This window comes from Oncorhynchus mykiss, chromosome 12 (genome assembly GCF_013265735.2).
Source record: "Oncorhynchus mykiss isolate Arlee chromosome 12, USDA_OmykA_1.1, whole genome shotgun sequence".
Taxonomy (NCBI): Eukaryota; Metazoa; Chordata; class Actinopteri; order Salmoniformes; family Salmonidae; genus Oncorhynchus; species Oncorhynchus mykiss.
The window spans coordinates 88,947,855-88,969,142 of NC_048576.1; the positions used below are offsets into that span (position 1 = coordinate 88,947,855).

At 44.1% G+C, this 21,288-nt stretch overlaps 1 protein-coding gene across 2 annotated transcripts in view; it reads right to left on the bottom strand.

Moving 5' to 3' along the window:
- Positions 1-15,824, bottom strand: part of LOC110485264 (sarcalumenin) — a 33,463-nt gene extending 17,639 nt beyond the window's left edge. For both annotated transcript variants that reach the window (XM_036939098.1, XM_036939097.1), the window contains exon 1: positions 15,694-15,824. In XM_036939098.1, the coding sequence (XP_036794993.1) occupies positions 15,694-15,751 (58 nt within the window). In that variant the 5' untranslated portion in view covers positions 15,752-15,824. The remainder of the gene's footprint in view (positions 1-15,693) is intronic.
- Positions 15,825-21,288: the final 5,464 nt, after the last annotated feature.

The window sequence follows — 21,288 nt, forward strand, 5'->3', positions numbered from 1 at the left end:
AAACTATATGGACAGAACAAGCTACACCCTAAACTATATGAACAGAACAAACTGCACCCTAAACTATATGGATAGAACAAACTACACCCTAAACTATATGGACAGAACAAACTACACCCTAAACTATATGGATAGAACAAACTACACCCTAAACTATATGGACAGAACAAACTGCACCCTAAACCATATGGATAGAACAGACCACACCCTAAACTATATGGATAGAACAAACTACACCCTAAACTATATGGATAGAACAGACCACACCCTAAACTATATGGCTAGAACAGACCACACCCTAAACTATATGGCTAGAACAAACTAAGCCCTAATCTATATGGCTGGAACAGACCACACCCTAAACTATATGGCTAAAACAAACTACACCCTAAACTATAGGAACAGAACAATGGATGCAAATTCTCTACTGCATTGTTTCTCCTTCGTAACTGAACATATTGACAAAGGATTTACCTAGACAGTAAACAGAGAAGATATTTATTATTGAATTGTTATTTTTAACTGAATCACCTGAATAACACAAAGTCATAAATGACATCCTGTCAGCCAGTACTGTTCATTTTCACCTGTCAATCAGTCATGGTTACCAAAATTGTACCTCCTAAAAATGCCAGACATCAAGTTCTCTTCCCTTCAAACATGATCAGACCACATGCATTCCTCTGTACTTCCCCCTCAGTCCAGTCACCACCAAATGTTCGCCCACAAACGTAGAGCAGAAAATGTTCCAAAGCTCTGGCCCTGGGAGGTATAATGTTGGAGATGTCTGTCCAGATCAAGCTGAACCAAGGATCAAAAGAAATAAAATCTAGTAATATTGCTCTTGGCATGGTTTTGTCATCTGAGCTGGTAACTAAACTACGAGGAGGGGCGTGGGCCTGGAGAATGGAGGTCATGCCAGGTTACTTGTGTAATTGTCACAAATCACACGGCTGGTGGTGACCGATGTGGGGCAGAGGCTCAGAGAAGACCTCATCAATAACTGGACCACAAAACTGGTCACATAAGTCAGACTTGGTCAAAGAGGAGAGACTATTTTTGGACAGCTGTTGGTCAAATCAAATCAAAGTGTATTTGTCACGTGTGCCAAATACAACAGGTTCACCTTAGAGTGAAATGCCGAATACAACAGGTTCACCTTACAGTGAAATGCTGACTTACAGCCTCTAACCAACAGTGCAATTTCTAAGTAAAAAAAAGAAGGTATTAGGTGAACAATAGATAAATAAAAACAGTAAAAAAGAATGAAAAATAACAGTAGCGAGGCTATATACAGTAGAGAGGCTATATACAGTAGAGAGGCTATATACAGTAGCGAGGCTATATACAGTAGAGAGGCTATGTACAGTAGAGAGGCTATGTACAGTAGCGAGGCTATATACAGTAGAGAGGCTATGTACAGTAGAGAGGCTATATACAGTAGAGAGGCTATGTACAGTAGCGAGGCTATATACAGTAGCGAGGCTATATACAGTAGAGAGGCTATATACAGTAGCGAGGCTATATACAGTAGCGAGGCTATATACAGTAGAGAGGCTATATACAGTAGCGAGGCTATATACAGTAACGAGGCTATATACAGTAACGAGGCTTTATACAGTAGCGAGGATATATACAGTAACGAGGCTATATACAGTAGCGAGGCTATAACAGTTGCGAGGTTACATACAGTAACGAGGCTATATACAGTAGCGAGGCTATATACAGTAGAGAGGCTATATACAGTAGTGAGGCTATATACAGTAGTGAGGCTATATACAGTAGTGAGGCTATATACAGTAGCGAGGCTATATATAGTAGCGAGGCTATATACAGTAGCGAGGCTATATACAGTAGTGAGGCTATATACAGTAGTGAGGCTATACACATTAGCGAGGCTATAACAGTAGCGAGGCAATATACAGTAGTGAGGCTATATACAGTAGTGAGGCTATACACAGTAGTGAGGCTATATACAGTAGCGAGGCTATATACAGTAGCGTGGTTATATACAGTAGCGAGGCTATAACAGTAGCGAGGCTATATACAGTAGCGAGGCTATATACAGTAGCGAGGCTATATACAGTAGCGAGGCTAGATACAGTAGTGAGGCTATATACAGTTGTGAGGCTATATACAGTAGCGAGGCTATATACAGTAGCGAGGCTATATACAGTAGTGAGGCTATATACAGTAGCGAGGCTATATACAGTAGTGAGGCTATTTACAGTAGCGAGGCTATAACAGTAGCGAGGCAATATACAGTAGTGAGGCTATATACAGTAGTGAGGCTATATACAGTAGTGAGGCTATATACAGTAGCGAGGCTATATACAGTAGCGTGGTTATATACAGTAGCGCGGCTATAACAGTAGCGAGGCTATATACAGTAGCGAGGCTATATACAGTAGTGAGGCTATATACAGTAGCGAGGCTATAACAGTAGCGAGGCTATATACAGTAGCGAGGCTATATACAGTAGCGAGGCTATATACAGTAGCGAGGCTATATACAGTAGTGAGGCTATATACAGTAGCGAGGCTATAACAGTAGCGAGGCTATATACAGTAGCGAGGCTATATACAGTAGCGAGGCTATATACAGTAGTGAGGCTATATACAGTAGCGAGGCTATATACAGTAGCGAGGCTATATACAGTAGTGAGGCTATATACAGTAGCGAGGCTATAACAGTAGCGAGGCTATATACAGTAGCGAGGCTATATACAGTAGCGAGGCTATATACAGTAGCGAGGCTATATACAGTAGAGGCTATATACAGTAGCGAGGCTATATACAGTAGTGAGGCTATATACAGTAGTGAGGCTATATACAGTAGCGAGGCTATAACAGTAGCGAGGCTATATACAGTAGCGAGGCTATATACAGTAGCGAGACTATATACAGTAGTGAGGCTATATACAGTAGTGAGGCTATATACAGTAGCGAGGCTATAACAGTAGTGAGTTTATAACAGTAGCGAGGCTACATACAGTAATGAGGCTATATACAGTAGCGAGGATATAACAGTAGCGAGTTTATAACAGTAGCGAGGCTACATACAGGCACTGGTTAGTCAGGCTGATTGAGGTAGTATGTATATGCATTGTAGGTATGGTTTAAGTGACTGTGCATATATGATGAACAGAGAGTAGCAGTAGCGTAAAAGAGGGGTTGGCGGGTAATGGGTGGTGGGTGGCGGGACACAATGCAGATAGTGCGGGTAGCCAATGTGCGGGAGCAACGGTTGGTCGGGCTAATTGAAGTAGTATGTACATGAATGTATAGTTAAAGTGGCTATGCATATATGATAAACAGAGAGTAGTAGCAGTGTAAAAGAGGGGTTGGGGGGGCGGCACACAATGCAAATAGTCCGGGTAGCCATTTGATTACCTGTTCAGGAGTCTGCTGTTGGTCAAGTTTGGTCATTTGAATAGAAATTCAGTCCTATATGTGAAAGGGGATTTTATGTCATCACTGTACATGTGGAGCACACAGAGTATCCCTTTTAAAGGATTGTGACATTCTGGGAACATGATCCCGTCTAGTACATATTACAGATGGACACAATCTGAAATACATCTATTACAACATATGTAATAGGAGTGTCATTACACAGTATAGAGCTTTATAACCTGCCTTGAGTGTCAAGGCAACACAACTTTACTTCAGCCATAATGACTGCTCCTTGTGCTCATTTAATTGAACAAACACATAAACAACACTATATTTAGTTGTTTTAATTTTCCTCAGTTGGGTGTACATTTGATTTGAGACACTGAAATGTTCACCGATCTACATGAATAATGAATCATATGGAAATCAATTAATACCAGAACACATACTTTCACATTTGCGTCTTCATGTATGTATTTGAAACCATTCAATCACAAATCTGTATTTCTCACATTTAACATCATTCTAACACATATCTTGAATAACAACAGATTTAAGCTATCGAGTGACTTCCATAGTCCAGTGATCTTTTACAGAAATACTTGGAATGAAAGTAGAACATCTAAGCCATGTAGGATCCCCGGGGCAGTCGACCAGCTGGATCTCAGGTTTAAAGTTCCAGAAGAAACCAGCCAGGATGAGGATACGTGACCTTCTAAACTCCCCTCTCCACTTAGCTGGGGTGGGGGGGGGGAAATCCGCCTCACCCCTATCATTCAACACCTCACCCCCAACACTGCCCACATGCCCCCAGGCGCTAAAGAGATCCTCTGGCTAACTGGACTGTTCCTTGGCTACACCAGGGTCATGTTCATTAGGGCATGCAGCGTTATCCGTTTCAAAACATTCCGCAACACAAAACAAAAATGTGTGTTTCTTATTGGACAAGGAAGTACCTTTTTTTTGTCCACTTTCTTCTGTTTGGTGCCTAATGAACACAACCCCGAGTCATGATACCAACCACGGGAGGACTGAGCCTTCCTGGTGGGCGTGGTGTTGAGGCCAAAGGCCTGGACCTCTGACTCCAGCTGCAAGGCTTGGACTCAATCCACAAGACATATACTACTGCTTTCTTTGGCTTCATTGGTATTGGCCAAGTCTCAAAAGAAAGCTGCATCAAATGACCCAGAACAACGACGTAGTGGCCACTGGGCATCGGAGTTATTTGTTAACTAGCTCCTAACTAGCATATTTTATTGACATTTAGACTGTTGATGATTTTCATTTTCAAATGAATATACTCAACAGCATCAGCTCTGATTGGGAGTCGTAGAGTACATCTGCTGTTAGAAGGTACGGATGGAACTGTGTTTACACTGAGCAGACATTAAAAACGGCAAACATCCGTTAAGCTTTTAGTGCAGTGGGCTAAATCAGGGTCACACACAGTGTTTCTTGGCAGTCTTAAACACATCTACAAAACTATCCACCTCACACACATGGCTACGGGCTAAAAATAAAAAGCACCTGTACCATGTCAGATACAGAGTTGAAATGTATTCCATTTTGAGTTTGCATCCCAATAGTACACTTTATATACATCACAGTAGATTGAAATATAACAAAACCCAATAGTACACTTTATATACATCACAGTAGACTGAAATATAACAAAACCGTGTGAAATACAAACACCGGATTTTCTAAGTAGAAAAATATGAATAACATTCCACCCATGAGGCCACTAGGTCATTTGACTTCAGGAAAGAGCTACTACCACATTAAACCACATAAAACCCAGAGGAACAGGCATCCCATGTTAAACATACAAACACACTCCTCCTATAGACACAGGCCTCGTGCTGCTTTGACTCCGCCTCCCTACGCTCTCCACCAGTGTCAACTGTTGAATGGCAAAGACAGACACTGTAGCATTGTGTCAACTCTAACCAAGGGAAGTGATTACGGGGGGCCTTGAAACTGTCTTGTGCCAGAGTAAGAAGGGAGAGGATAGTGAATGCTACAACACGCCACAGCAAATAATTGTTATGAGCATATTCTACCGCTCAGACTTAAAATGAATGCTAGACAGATGCTCCTTTCAGCGCCGGTAGGCTGCTGGTGGCAGCGCCATGGTAGTGATGACACATGCTGCCTGGTTAAGGCTTACTTCTTCACTGCCCATGATAGTGGAGTCAACCTGCTAAAAATAAAGACTGCACAATGTTGCTCTCAGCACGGCCCAAGAACAACCAACAACCAAAGGTTAGCAGGGTGGAACAAAGGGAGGATAGGACAAAATAGTGCCTTTCAACAGCTTCAACAACAATAGTGTATTGTATCTGCATAAAGAGTGTCTTTGATAGTCTGATACCTGGTACAGAGATCTGTTAACGTGGTCTGGTACAGAGATCTGTTAAAGTGGTCTGGTACAGAGATCTGTTAACGTGGTCTGGTACAGAGATCTGTTAACGTGGTCTGGTACAGAGATCTGTTAACGTGGTCTGGTACAGAGATCTGTTAAAGTGGTCTGGTACAGAGATCTGTTAAAGTGGTCTGGTACAGAGATCTGTTAACGTGGTCTGGTACAGAGATCTGTTAACGTGGTCTGGTACAGAGATCTGTTAAAGTGGTCTGGTACAGAGATCTGTTAACGTGGTCTGGTACAGAGATCTGTTAACGTGGTCTGGTACAGAGATCTGTTAAAGTGGTCTGGTACAGAGATCTGTTAAAGTGGTCTGGTACAGAGATCTGTTAACGTGGTCTGGTACAGAGATCTGTTAAAGTGGTCTGGTACAGAGATCTGTTAACGTGGTCTGGTACAGAGATCTGTTAAAGTGGTCTGGTACAGAGATCTGTTAAAGTGGTCTGGTACAGAGATCTGTTAAAGTGGTCTGGTACAGAGATCTGTTAACGTGGTCTGGTACAGAGATCTGTTAACGTGGTCTGGTACAGAGATCTGTTAAAGTGGTCTGGTACAGAGATCTGTTAACGTGGTCTGGTACAGAGATCTGTTAACGTGGTCTGGTACAGAGATCTGTTAAAGTGGTCTGGTACAGAGATCTGTTAACGTGGTCTGGTACAGAGATCTGTTAACGTGGTCTGGTACAGAGATCTGTTAAAGTGGTCTGGTACAGAGGTCTGTTTAAAGTGGTATGGTACAGAGATCTGTTAACGTGGTCTGGTACAGAGATCTGTTAACGTGGTCTGGTACAGAGATCTGTTAAAGTGGTCTGGTACAGAGGTCTGTTTAAAGTGGTATGGTACAGAGATCTGTTAACGTGGTCTGGTACAGAGATCTGTTTAAAGTGGTATGGTACAGAGATCTGTTAACGTGGTCTGGTACAGAGGCCTGTTAACGTGGTCTGGTACAGAGATCTGTTAAAGTGGTCTGGTACAGAGATCTGTTAAAGTGGTCTGATACAGAGGCAAGTTACAGTGAATGAAGATCGGTGAGGCCTGGGGATGTCTGTGAGTCTCCAGACCGGCTAACACTCTAGGTCTTAAAATAGTGGAGAATTCTCTAACCCCCTCCTCCTTCCATCCCCTGACCCATTGTAGGGCTATTTCTGGCCACAGGGGGTACCAGCTCCAAACGCTTTAGCACCTGTTGCTACCCCCCAGCAACCAACCATGCCCTGCACAAGCCTCTGTGTCCAGCCATGCTCCCCTGACCCCTGACCCTGGGATGTGTTGTTGTCAGCTACATGTCAGCCATTTTTGTTAGAAGCCCGGGAATGAACCACAGAAACTCTATATTAAATAAATGTTCTTATTTTTTTCCTTAACTTTTTTGGAATAGGAGTTGGGCCTAACTTCACTAATTTTACAGTCTATAATGATCATTCACAGAATGACTTGTCTCTGTTATCGATGACACAAGATCAGTGTCACATGGGTTTGACAGTCATGTGTGGATCAGAGTATTCCATCCATGGAGATGAATAGTGTGGTTAATAATGATCTCTTGGTAATGAGAGTGTATTTTAGACAGTGATGCTGCTCCTCTCTGATGGAAATCCCCTGGCCCGGTGTAAAGGTTGCCTGAAACTCCCCGTGGCCCAGAGTAAATCCGCAGGGTTTAAAGACCTAGCGGGCTAATCATGTCAACGCTAATTTAATTGACCTCTGCTCCCTGGTGGTGCAGCAAGCACAGCAGAACTTCATCTGGAGGTTTTACACTGATATTAGATGTGTATGAGAGCACACACTCAGACACGCACTATAGCACACACACACACACACACACAGACACGCACTATAGCACACACACACACACACACACACACACACACACACACACACACACACACACACACACACACACACACACACACACACACACACACACACACACACACACACACACACACACACACACTCACTCACATGGACAAGACACTGCAATCAAAGCAGGACGTTTACAGTGCCTTGCAAAAGTATTCACCCCCCTTGGCATTTTTCATATTTTGTTGCATTACAACCTGGAATTAAAATAGATTTTGGGGGGGGTTGTATCATTTGATTTACACAACATGCCTACCACTTTGAAGATGCATAATATTTTTATTGTGAAATAAATAAGAAATGTGACAAAAAAACTGAAAACTTGAGCTTGCAAAACTATTCACCCCCCAAAGTCAATACTTTGTAGAGCCACCTTTTGCAGCAAATACAGCTGCAAGTCTCTTGGGGTATGTCTCTCTAAGCTTGGCACATCTAGCCACTGGGATTTTGGCCCATTCTTCTAGGCAAAACAGCTCCAGCTCTTTCAAGTTGGATGGGTTCCGCTGGTGTACAGCAATCTTTAAGTCATTCCACAGATTCTCAATTGGATTGAGGTCTGGGCTTTGACTAGGCCATTCCAAGACATTTAAATGTTTCCCCATAAACCACTTGAGTGTTGCTTTAGCAGTATGCTTAGGGTCATTGACCTGCTGGAAGGTGAACCTCCGTCCCAGTCTCAAATCTCTGGAAGACTGAAACAGGTTTCCCTCTATTTAGCGCCATCCATTATTCCTTCAATTCTGACCAGTTTCCCTGTCCCTGCCGATGAAAAACATCCCCAACGCATGACGCTGCCACCACCATGCTTCACTGTGGGGATGATGTTCCTGGGGTGATGAGAGGTGTTGGGTTTGTGCCAGACATAGCGTTTTCCTTGATAGCAAAAAAAAGCTTACTTTTAGTCTCATCTGACCAGAGTACCTTCTTCCATATGTTTGGGGAGTCTCCCACATGCCTTTTGGCGAACACCAAATGCGTTTGCTTATTTTCTTCTTTAAGCAATGGCTTTTTTCTGGCCACTCTTCCTTAAAGCCCAGCTCTGTGGAGTGTACGGCTTAAAGTGGTCCTATGGACAGATACTCCAATCTCCGCTGTGGAGCTTTGCAGCTCCTTTAGGGTTATCTTTGGGATCTTTGTTGCCTCTCTGATTAATGCCCTCCTTGCCTGGTCCGTGAGTCTCTTGGCAGGTTTGTCGTGGTGCCATATTCTTTCCATTTTTTTAATAATGGATATAATGGTGCTCCGTGGGATGTTCAAAGTTTCAGATATTTTTTTTATAACCCAACTCTGATCTGTACTTCTCCACAACTTTGTCCCTGACCTGTTTGGAGAGCTCCTTGGTCTTCATGGTGCCGCTTGCTTGGTGGTGCCCCTTGCTTAGTGGTGTTGCAGACTCTTGGGCCTTTTCCGAACAGGTGTATATATACTGAGATCAAGTGACAGATCATTTGACACTTAGATTGCACACAGGTGGACTTTATTTAATGAATGATGTGACTTCTGAAGGTAATAGGTGGCACCAGATCTTATTTAGGGGCTTCATAGAAAAGGAGGTGAATTCATTGGCCTGCACCCCTTTTCCGTTTTTTTGTTTTTTTTGTTTTCTGAAACAAGTTATGTTTTTTCATTTCACTTCACCAATTTGGACTATTTTGTCTATGTCCATTACACGAAATCCAAATAAAAATCAATTTAAATTATAGGTTGTAATGCAACAATATAGGAAAAACACCAAGGGGGTGAAAACTTTTGCAAGGCACTGTATGTGCAATCTTTACATACCTGAGAGTACTAGAGAATATACTGTAATGTATTGCATACTTTTGTTACACGATACAAATGTACTGTAATGTATTACATACATACTGTTGGTACACTATACAAATATACTGTATTGTATGCTGCATACACTATTGAAATGACTGCCAGTGCTTTAAAGGTTAGATTATCTTTATTCTCTGTTATCTGTCCCCCAGTGACCCTTGGACCAACTAAGTTTATGAACTTCATGAACCTCCTCTACAGTACTTGATATGCCCCCCATAAAAATGGAGCATGCAGCCATAGCAGGGAATAACAGGGCTCAGAACTGGTACTTTCACAGTATTGATTGAGAGAGAGAGATGAATCTGCCACCAGTATCAGGAATATTGTAACATTTCCTTCTGTTGGGGCGCATCAGTGAGATAATAAACTGCTAAAGTTGAGGCATGACACAGAACTTCCCCCAGCCCTGGCCACTAAAGCCTGAAGAACATCAGGACGTGTCTCACCCGTCCCCAAAAGCCCAGAGCCTACACCATCATCGGCAGCTCTACCCGCAGCATTCTGACTGGAAGTGCTGCCTGTTGCCTGTCGGAATGTTTCTCCAAACTGAACTATGGTTGCCTGGCAACAGGCTCAACTAGGACAGACACATGGTCCGGGTGACAGACGTCCTGGGGTTCATATCAGAAGGTTCGCCTGGCGCCTTGGGGGGTTAATTTAGAGAGTGCAGAGGTACGGGGCTGATGCAAACTACAGTAACGACATCCAGAGGCAACAGGCAAGAAGTCCTCTCTCTCTGATCTATATTCTACAGCTCCATGCTGGATGTAGGCTAGAGGGTGTGGATGATTAGGAGGGGAGGTGTTAAGTCCAGATGTATTTTCTAAAGCTCTATATTCTGGGTAGGGTAGAGGGTTCAATCTATTTTCTACAGCTCTATATTATGCTGGGCTATACACTAAGTGTACAAGACATTAGGAACACCTGCTCTTTCCATGACATAGACTGACCAGGTGAAAGCTATGATCCCTTACTGAGGTCACTTGTTAAATCCACATCAATCAAATCAAGTTGTTATTGTCACATGCTTCATAAACAGCAGGTGTAGACTAACAATGAAATGCTTACAATCAGTGTAAATTTAAGGGGAGGAGGCAGGTTAAAGAATCATTTTTAAGCCTGAGACAATTGAGACATGGATTGTGTATGTGTGTCATTCAGAGGGTGAATGGGCAAGACAAAATATGTAATTGTCTTTCACAGGAGGTTGGTGGCACCTTAATTGGGGAGGACGGGCTCTTGGTAATGGCTGGAGTGGAGTAAGTGGAATGTTGTCAAACACATGTTTCCATGTGTTTGATGCCATTCCATTTGCCCCATTCCAGCCATTATCATGAGCCGTCCTCCCCTCAGTAGCCTCCACTGGTGCCTTTGACTGGGGAATGGCAGTAGGTGCCAGGCGAACCAGTTTGAGTGTGTCAATAACTACAACACTGCTGGGTTTTCCACGCTCAACAGTTCCCTGTGTGAGTCCATGCCCAGATGAAATGATGCTGTTGTGAGGGCAAAAGGGGGTGCAACTCAATATTAGGAAGGTATTCCTAAGGTTTCTTACACTCAGCGTATGTAGGTTTGAGGGTGAGGATCTATTTTCTACATCTCTATATTATGCTGGGCTATATGTAGGCTAGAGGGTGAGGATCTATTTTCTACAGCTCTATATTATTCTGTGCTATATGTAGGCTTGAGGGTGAGGATCTATTTTCTACAGCTCTATATAATAGGCTATATGTAGGCTAGAGGGTGAGGATGATTAGGGAGGTGTTAACAAGTCTGAAGCAGTTACTCAAGAGGCCGCTGACAAACCACATGACACTCAATGATGCATTCCAAATAAGGGAAAGGGGTTAACTGGTCAGTTGTAGAACCGAATGCATTGAACCAAAATGTCTTACACATAGGGATGCAACGTTCAGGAGTTCTTGTCAAATAGAAATGTAATACACAGAGTGGGCGCTCTCTTCAAGGTGAGAATTAGGCCTGCTCTTTACTTCCTATTTCTATGAGCAACTTTCTGAACATGGAGCGGATTTTCTGACCCTATAACCCCCTTCTAATTGTTGCAACAGAATGTAATGGTCCTTGGGGTATGTTGGTTGTAGTGGTGGTCTGATACTGGTAAAGAAGAAGACAAGTCCCATATCCTATCAGTAGCTGTAAGTGTGGTCGCCAAGCAACAAGCCAGTATCAGGTAAAACTGCCATGTTGGGAACACACTACTACTGGTTGTTTTCACTGTCTTAGGTTTACATTCCTGTTCAGTCTCAGACAGCCCTCCGTGCCGGAGACCAGTTGGCCTACTTCACTAAATGGATGCAGGAGTGATTATGAGAATGTTTTGGCCGCTCTGAGTGCATTCCAAACAGCCCTCTGTCACCCCCCAACATCTTGATTCAGAATAAGGACCCGTCTAGCCTCATGATAGTTGTGATACAGCTATCTTGGAGAACCAGGTAATCTAATCTGTGTTCTTCCTGGTCAGGTCACATGATCAGGAAACATTCACACTCATATGTCAGGAATCATCACACTCATACTCATGTACATACCTTAAAACACATTTAAACTCCAATACACAGGGTACACAAGCTCTCTCCATATGTACAAACCCATACATAGACTCCAGACGAAGGGCAAACCAATTGTCAACGTGTGTCAAAAATGGAGACACAGAGTTCATGCCATTTTACAGCTAAAGAACGTTCGAAGGACTCCTGGACCGGGGATGTTTTTAGGGATAAATCTTAAAAGGATTTCATGGCTTAAAGGCTACGCTGGCCAATGTCACAGGCCACAGTGTAAGCACTCGTGGTGACGTGGTTCTGGATGCTAGGAGCTGGCCGATGGAGGGCATGTCCGGGTGGTAATTCCACAGAAGGGGGGCGAGGACCATGAGGATCAGTCTGAGGACACAGTGGAGTGACACGGGATGGGGGGAGGGGGGGGGCACTTTACGCTGGGGTGTTGATCTGACTCTACTCTCCCAGCAGTCCTGTCACTGATCCACAGATACTCACCAGGTGACCGACCTTGAGGCGGAGGGGACTGAGGGGCTTGTCCAAGAGGGGGAGGAGGGGGTCGGGTGTCCCCACTGCCAGCACTGGAGGGATGCCCCGGGCCCCCGGGCCTACTGCTTGCCATCAATGGGGGACACAGAGGGAAAGATTGCCCGTGTCACCCCATATCTCCTCATACTTCAGGTCGGGCCAAAAGCATTCTGTTTCCTGTTACTTCTCTGATTAGTAGGGAAAGGAAAGGGGGAGACCTGGTCAGTTGTACAACTGAATGACTTCAACTGAAATGTTTCTTCAGCATTTAACTCAACCCCTCTGAATCAGAGAGGAGCGAGGGGCTGCCTTAATCGACATCCACGTCACCCACGCCAGGGGAACTTGCTCAGGGGCAGAACGACAGATTTTTACCTTGTCAGCTCAGGGATTCGATCCAGCAAGTATTATGGCTTCTAGTGTAAACAGTCAGGAACACAGGACAATACAGCAATCAACTGTTAACACTTATCTCCCACTGACTTCAATGCATAAATTATCCAAAATCAGGATTCTGCTTTAAGTAAGAGAAGAGAAAATGGTCCAGTTAGCACAACAGGAAGACCAACCCTGGTCTGAATGAGCAGAACAGTGTCTGAGCACCACTCCTGGTTAAACAGGTGGCCTGTAGAAATAGCCATTAACATTGTCAGGATAACAAGTATCCCTTTGTAGCAGTGATGAATCCAATTAAAGGAGCCATGTCATGTATAATCATTGCAGTAATATAATTTGCTGATGACATACAATAGCCTAACTGAACATGACAGTGTGGAATTTCCATCTGGACGCTCCAATCTCTTAACCAGTGTATCACTCCAACACTTCCGCTACAGTACAATACTCTTAGTCGTTACCACTACCGTTTCCATGGGCTTTGAAGGACCTCATGCATACCAAGGAAACAACATTTACTGGCAACCATTTAGTTAAATACGGACAACATCCCCACAGTTCAGTTTTACAGTGTAATCTAGGCGATGCTAACATGAGCCTAAAGTAGGCTAATGCTAACCTCGTTAGCCCAGGGGAACTTCCTGTCAGTCCTTCTCCACTCATATGAACAAGCCATCCACAGGAACAACAACATCACCCTACAGTAGCGCTCCATGGAATCAGTGTTACACACTAACAAACCTAGCTATAGGAGGACGGGCTCATTGTAATAGCTGGAATGGGATAAATGGAACGGTATCAAACACAGACATTCCCTTTCCAGACATTACAATGAACCCCTCCTATAGCTCGTCCCACCAGCCTCCTCTGCTAGCATTAGCCACCTTGCTTTGCTATTCAACGCTACATAGCTAGCCACCCACGCTGCTGGACCAGACTAGGCCCAAGCTAAGCTAGCAGGGGTTGTGACTAGAGGGAGTACAGCTACAACCGGAAGTTACTTTCGGTAGCAGGTTAGGAGACCATTTTAACTAACCCTAACCCTTTTCCTAACCTTAACCTAAGTCTCCTAACCTGCCACGTTAATTCTCCTAACCTGCTGTATAAATTCTCCTAACCTGTTACGAAAAAGTAACTTTCAGCCGTAGCTGTAGTCCCTCTAGTCAGAACCTCTAGCAGGGTCTGTGTGCTCCTGCTCCGGCCTCCTCCCTCCTCCGGCCCCGCCTGACTCGATAATGCATGTCCCTATAAGGCCAGCTGCTGGGAATAAATTGTCATTGGGGTGACAGCAGCTGTGAAGGCAATGTGGCTAAAGGGTAGTGCTGGGTCTGGGGAGGGGTGGAAGGGGGCCGGGGGGAGGGATGTGGGACCTATAGTGGACGGTGTCCGGTTACGGGACGCCTGCCTTCCAATCCTAGACATCTGACAGCAGGCTGGGATTGGGATAGGAAAGCATGTTGCCCTGGTGCTGAGCGGAGCCCAAGGACAGACAAGGGTAACAGGAAGAAACGGTTTTACTTTCGAGAGATCCCTCCACCACATTTCTGGAGAGAGGCTGATCTGGATGTAATCTGGGCATTTTATTTCACCACAAAGGCAGATAAAGCTATGGACAATACATGGAATCACTTGAAAATACAAGTATGTATTATATATGAATCATCCAGTAAAATGTAAAGCTAATCAGTCAATAGATACAAGTATCAAACATGTCCCTACGACATCTACTTGTCAGCAAGGACAGAGAGGGGAGGGAGAGACATTCTAAGAAAGGGAAAATAATCAAAGAAAGCGAGAGAGTGATACAGTGAGGGAATACAAGCTCTTCTCTCTAGTACAGTCTGAGACGTTCCATCAGCTGGTGCCATGCTTTAGGACAGCTGACACACCGTCACCACGCCAAAAGCCTCTGGTTTATTAAAGTCACACCGACTGTGTGTGTGTGTGTGTGTGTGTGTGTGTGTGTGTGTGTGTGACCAATAAAGATCTCGATGAGGCTTAATAAAGAAGTATATGCACACACAGTAAAAATAACGAGAGACGACAAGATGTGCCAAGTTGGCACCATTTTAAAATGTGTTTTTCTAAAAAGATGAGACCTTAAAATATTCTGTCCTGATTGAACCCAGCATTCTACCACATTTAATTTGCAACCCTTTTAAATAGTGCTGCAGGGTAGTAGAGAGAGAGGGACACGGGTGTCTATGCTCATGCCTGCGTCCAGGTGACCGCCACTGTTTGTAGGACCCCTGCACGTCCTGACTTAAACTACAACACTAAAAAATACAAAATCTACATTTCTACAGTACCTTCTCTGTCCCTATAAACCCACACCACTGACTGACAGAACAATCTATCTGCTAAAAGCCCGAAGAGTAAGACAGTTTAGTCCACTGAAAAGAATGTCTGGAAGTATCGGTATAGAGATCTCAGACTTTCCCAGTTTGAATAAAAATAAAGTATGTTGGATCAGTAAAAATGGATCCAGTGTGTGTGTCTACAAGCCAGTAAATTGACTGGACAATGAAAGCATGCAGACAGCCAAGACATCCAACCCAACCATGCCACATCTCATACATTTGATACATGAGCTGTACCCCAGGACATGTACAGTCCAGCACTGTAGTCTTCCAACGACCAAAAGCACTAATAAGCCTATAAACACACACCCATACAACATCTATTTATATCGACATCCACATAAACATATAAAACGGTAGATGAGGTGTGAGGCCCCTTACCTGCTAAGGCCAGGACAAGCAGGCTGAAGAAGCAGCAGATTGAGACTATACCCTTCATGATGGCTGCCAGGAGAACTCTGATAGCCTCACTGACTATATATACCAAGGTAAGAAAGTCAAAGGGTATGAGGTAGCACAGGGGGCGGGACAGAGCGAGAAAGAGAGAGGGCCGTTGGGTGGAGGGTGTGTGTGTGGCAGGCATCACGGGCGTCAGAGCTGCCACACGGGGCCTTGAGCGTAGCGGCAGCTGACTGTCTTTCGTTTAGATAGACAGGCAGTTTGGGCACTGAGGTCAACACATTAAGGACAGAGGTTTAGCATTTCCTTGTCAAATCATTCCTCAATTATATTATACAATGGTATATGGATTAAAATAGCATGTAATATTAGATTCTGTACAAACTGGGAGTGCTGATACATTCATATGGTTGAATGAGTGGCAAAATCAACTCATTTACAATCTACACCCACTGAGCAAATGATGATCTTTTAGGATTTAGGGATAATTAAAATAATAATTACGATAAACCGTATTCACAAATTACACCCATTATCTGATCAACATGAAAACAGAACAAGCAGCAACGCCTTGTCAACAACAGAATGCAATTAGCAAGTACTGTATCTGTGACAGTTGTATCACTTTTACTACACAAACTATTCACAATAAATCATTTTCATTTAACGAGGTTGATTGTGGCGTTGAAATGAGCTGTCGAACTCACTCTAGGTCTGTTAAAAATAAAGAATTATGTCCATTTGGATGCCATGTTTGGGGGTTATCAATCATAAATGTGACAGAGCTTGACTGTGTGTGCGTGTGTGTGTTTGTGTATGGGTCTTTGTTTATGGCTGTGTGTGTGTGTGTGTGTGTGTGTTGGCTGCCACAGCAAGACCACAGTCACCCTGGCTCTCCAAAACAGCGTGATGGGGGCTTAGTATTTTATCACAGTGAACCAGACACTGTGGTGAAAATAATCTCACAACAACTCAGTCGGAGTTAACGTCTAACCACAAATTAATCCTCAAATATGGAGGGTTAAAAATGGTACTTCAAAATTGATTAAAGCCCAAAAATGGATTTAATTTTTGCTCTGTACTGTACAGTACAACGCCTTCTGAAACTGGAGGAGATGGTGGGCTTTAGTTTGACCATGGCAGTTTGGTGCTGGTTAGATGGACTTGTTGTATCACGGGAGGAAATGCATGAACGTGTCTTACACAGGAACATCTCTTTCTTGAGGACATAGGGTACACATTCACCCTCCCTGTTAAATAGAGCGGAGACTTACAGAGTGTGAGTGCTCTATTCTGAACACCACCAGGCATTGGGCAGAGGTAGTAGACAACTAACATATCAAATGTTATTTGTCACGTGCCAAATACAACCTTACAGTGAAAGTCTTACTTACAAGCCACTAACCAACAATGCAGTTAAAAAAAAATACAGATAGGAATAAGAAATAAAAGTAACAAGTAATATAACAATAGCGAGACTATATACAGGGGGGTACCGGAACAAAGTCAATGTGCGCGGGAACCGGTTAGTTGAGGTAATGTAGGTATAGTTATAAAGTGACTATGCATAGATGATAACAACAGAGGGTAGCAGCGGTGTAAAAGGGGGGGGGGTAATGCAAATAGTCTGGGTAGCTATTTGATTAGGTGTTCAGGAGTCTTATGGCTTGGGGGTAGGAGCTGTTTAGAAGCCTCTTGGACCTAGACTTGGCGCTCCGGTACCACTTGCCGTGCAGTAGCAGAGAGAACAGTCTATGACTAGGGTGGCTGGAGCCTTTGACAATTTTTCGGGACGTCCTCTGACACCGCCTGGTATAGAGGTCCTGGATGGCAGGAAACTTGGCCCCAGTGATGTACTGGCCGTTCACACTACCCTCTGTAGTGCCTTGCGGTCAAAGGCCGAGCAGTTGCCATACCAGGCATTGATGCAACCAATGCTCTCGATGGTGCAGCTGTAGAACCTTTTGAGGTTCTGAGGACCCATGCCAAATCTTTTCAGTCTCCTGAGGGGGAGTAGCTTTGTCGTACCCTCTTTGCGACTGTCTTGGTGTGCTTGGACCATGTTAGTTTGTTGGTGATGTGGACACCAAGGATCTTGAAGCTCTCTGTCCGCTCCACTGCAGCCCCGTTGATGAGAATGGGGGCATTTTTTTTCTGTAGTCCACAATCACCTCCTTTGTCTTGATCACGTTGAGGGAGAGGTTGTTGTTGGCACCAAATGGCAAGGTCTCTGACCTCCTCGAAGTGAACATACAGTCGTGACCAAAAGTTTTAAGAATGACACAAATATTAATTTTCACAAAGTTTGTTGCTTCAGTGTCTTTAGATATTTTTGTCAGATGTTACTATGCAATACTGAAGTATAATTACAAGCATTTCACAAGTGTCAAAGGCTTTTATTGACAATTACATGAAGTTGATGCAAAGAGTCAATATTTGCAGTGTTGACCCTTCTTTTACAAGACCTCTGCAATCCGCCCTGGCATGCTGTCAATTAACGTCTGAGCCACTGATGGCAACCCATTCTTACATAATCAATGCTTGGAGTTTGTCAGAATTTGTGGGTTTTTGTTTGTCCACCCGCCTCTTGAGGATTGACCACACGTTCTCAATGGGATTAAGTTCTGGGGAGTTTCCTGGCCATGGACCCAAAATATCGATGTTTTCCCAGAGCCACTTAGTTATCACTTTTGCCTAATGGCAAGGTGGTCCATCATGCTGGAAAAGGCATTGTTCGTCACCAAACTGTTCCTGGATGGTTGGGAGAAGTTGCTCTCAGAGGATGTGCTGGTACCATTCTTTATTGATCGCTGTGTTCTTAGGTAAAATTGTGAGTGAGCCCTCTCCCTTGGCTGAGAAGCAACCCCACACATGGTCTCCGACATCCGACGAGCGTCAGCCTGTGTAATATGATTCGATCTTAGTCCTGTATTGATGGTTCGTCGGAGGGCATAGCGGAATTTCTTATAAGCTTCCGGGTCGAGTCCGGCTCCATGAAAGCGGCAGCTCTAGCCTTCAGCTCAGTGGGGATGTTGCCTGTAATCCATGGCTTATGTTTGGGGTATGTACGTAGTCACTGTGGGGGTGACATCCTCGATGCACTTATTGATAAAGCCAGTGACTGATGTGGTGTACTCATCAATGCCATCGGAGGAATCCCGGAACATGTTCCAGTCTGTGCTAACAAAACAGTCCTGTAGTTTAGCATCTGCTTCATCTGACCACTTTTTATAGACCGAGTCACTGGTGCTTCCTGCATTAATTTTTGTTTGTAAGCAGGAATCGGGAGGATAGAATTATGGTCAGATTTGCCAAATGGAGGGCGAGTGAGAGCTTTGTATGTGTCTCTTTGTGTTGAGTAAAAGTGGTCCAGAGTTTTTTTTCCCTCTGGTTGCACATTTAACATGCTGATAGAAATTTAGTTTAAATGGATTAAAGTTTCCCTGCATTAAAGTCCCTGGCTATCCCACACTACATTAATGCCATAATTTACACAACAATGAAGAGGTTGTTTCTCCCCCTAAAACAAAGACACACAGCACCCATCAGATGGAACGTACCATGTGTGGTGTAAAGTAGATCTCCACAGGTGGTTAGTTACTTACTTCACTGGTGTCGAGCCGCAGCAGGTGAACAACATTGTGAGTCTGTGGCTGGGGGTAGAGTTAGGAAGAGACAGGGGTCTAGCCATTCATGTAGGCAGGATACGTTCCTGTCCTGGCCCTGCAGTGCACTATAGTGCCGGTTGTTCTCCGAGGCACACTCGGGTTCCTCCCTGCAGTTCCTCCATAAATATAGTATCCAGAGAGGATGACCTCCGACCCCAAAGAGAAGACTGGCTCTGGTTGCATGGATGGCCGTGACTGGAGAGGAGCTAAGCATGGTTAATTGACTGAACCTAGCTACTTAACTACCTCAACAAACGCGCAATTTCCCCATGTCCCTTCAGGCCATCTCTATGCCAGGATACTGTCCTTCTTATGGGTGACTTTTGTTCTCACCTCTCGGTGTGTGTGATGTTCATGTTCTCCAGACTCAGATCTGTCTCGTTTACACATGGTCTGTACATTCTGTGCCTCCGCGACCATGTGCATGTGCTCCGCAACATAATCTCGGCACCTAATCAATCAATTCATGTTATTTGTTTGTTTCAAGACCAAACACGTCCATGGATCATTCTGGGGATACATTGGCCAAATATAAACAAAGACATTTTTGTTTTTGTATCCAAATAAAATGCAGATAATGGGGCTGGATCGACCACTAGGAACATCCATCCTCACCAGACCCTGGTCCCTGACAAGGAAACCACTGGACAAAATAAACCGTGGAAGACCAAGGAACACCTAGATGGAAGAACAGAAGTATTCATGGAAAGAAGCAAACAAAATGGTGGAGGTGGAGATCATTCATGGATGACCTCTGCTCACCATGGAATAAAACAGTTGAAGTCAAGTCTGTCACAAGAGACTAGCTCCAACTTCACAGTCTGGTACTATCATGTTTATTTATGTCGTGTTCCCCTGCTCAGATGTTGCATGCATCAACCAATGGTTGTGTGCCACGTCAGACTGTGCTGTCACGCACGAGATTGCTAGAACATAAAATACCTATCCAGGCATTGTAAGTTCTGGCATGCTCCAGCAACGTCTGTGCAGAGAAACACAACCTTAGTCATTGTGAACATTCTCCACCTCCTGCTGTGTTGACTTGACACTACCCCAGTCTAGAATGTGCTGATTGTTTTGTGTGTATTCAGACCAGTGTGTATTTTGTGTGTATTCTAATGACCAGGAGTTTCCCTGAACATGTGACCTAGCAATCCAGGTACATGTTGAGACCCAGTCAGACCAGGTACATGTTGAAGCCCAGTCAGACCAGGTACATGTTGGGGCCCAGTCAGACCAGGTACATGTTGGGGCCCAGTCAGACCAGGTACATGTTGGGGCCCAGTCAGACCAGGTACATGTTGGGGCCCAGTCAGACCAGGTACATGTTGGGGCCCAGTCAGAACAGGTACATGTTGGGGCCCAATCAGGCCAGGTACATGTTGAGGTCCAATCAGGTCAAGTGATAAGAAAAACTCCTAGCCCTACCTAGATTATCTCTGAATAACAGAGCACCAGGATTGTGATCCAATTCCCTTTCAATTCCAGGAGGTGAACTAAATTCCAATTACACATTTTCCTAATTGAATAACATTGAGAATAGGAATTTCAGTGTACTTCTTGAATTGAAATGGAATAGACTCCAATCCTGCAGAGCACTGATGTCAAAAGGTGTCCCTTGGTTTGAGAACTTGTAGTTTCAGAAACATCTAGATTCAGAAACTTCTAGAGCTTCAATTATAGCTTGAGCAAACAATGGAGTCATTGAGAATCTTTTCTTTTGACAAACAAATCTGCCATTTGACAGCTGCTAATTTCCACCCAGACAGCATGGATAGTGCCTGTCATAACATGGCGAGTGTCACTATCCCTGCAGTACCATCATGGGGGCATGATTCAGAGTGGGTCTGGGCACCAGAACACTTACCATTCCAGAATTCCAATGGGACATTTTTGAATGGCGATCACA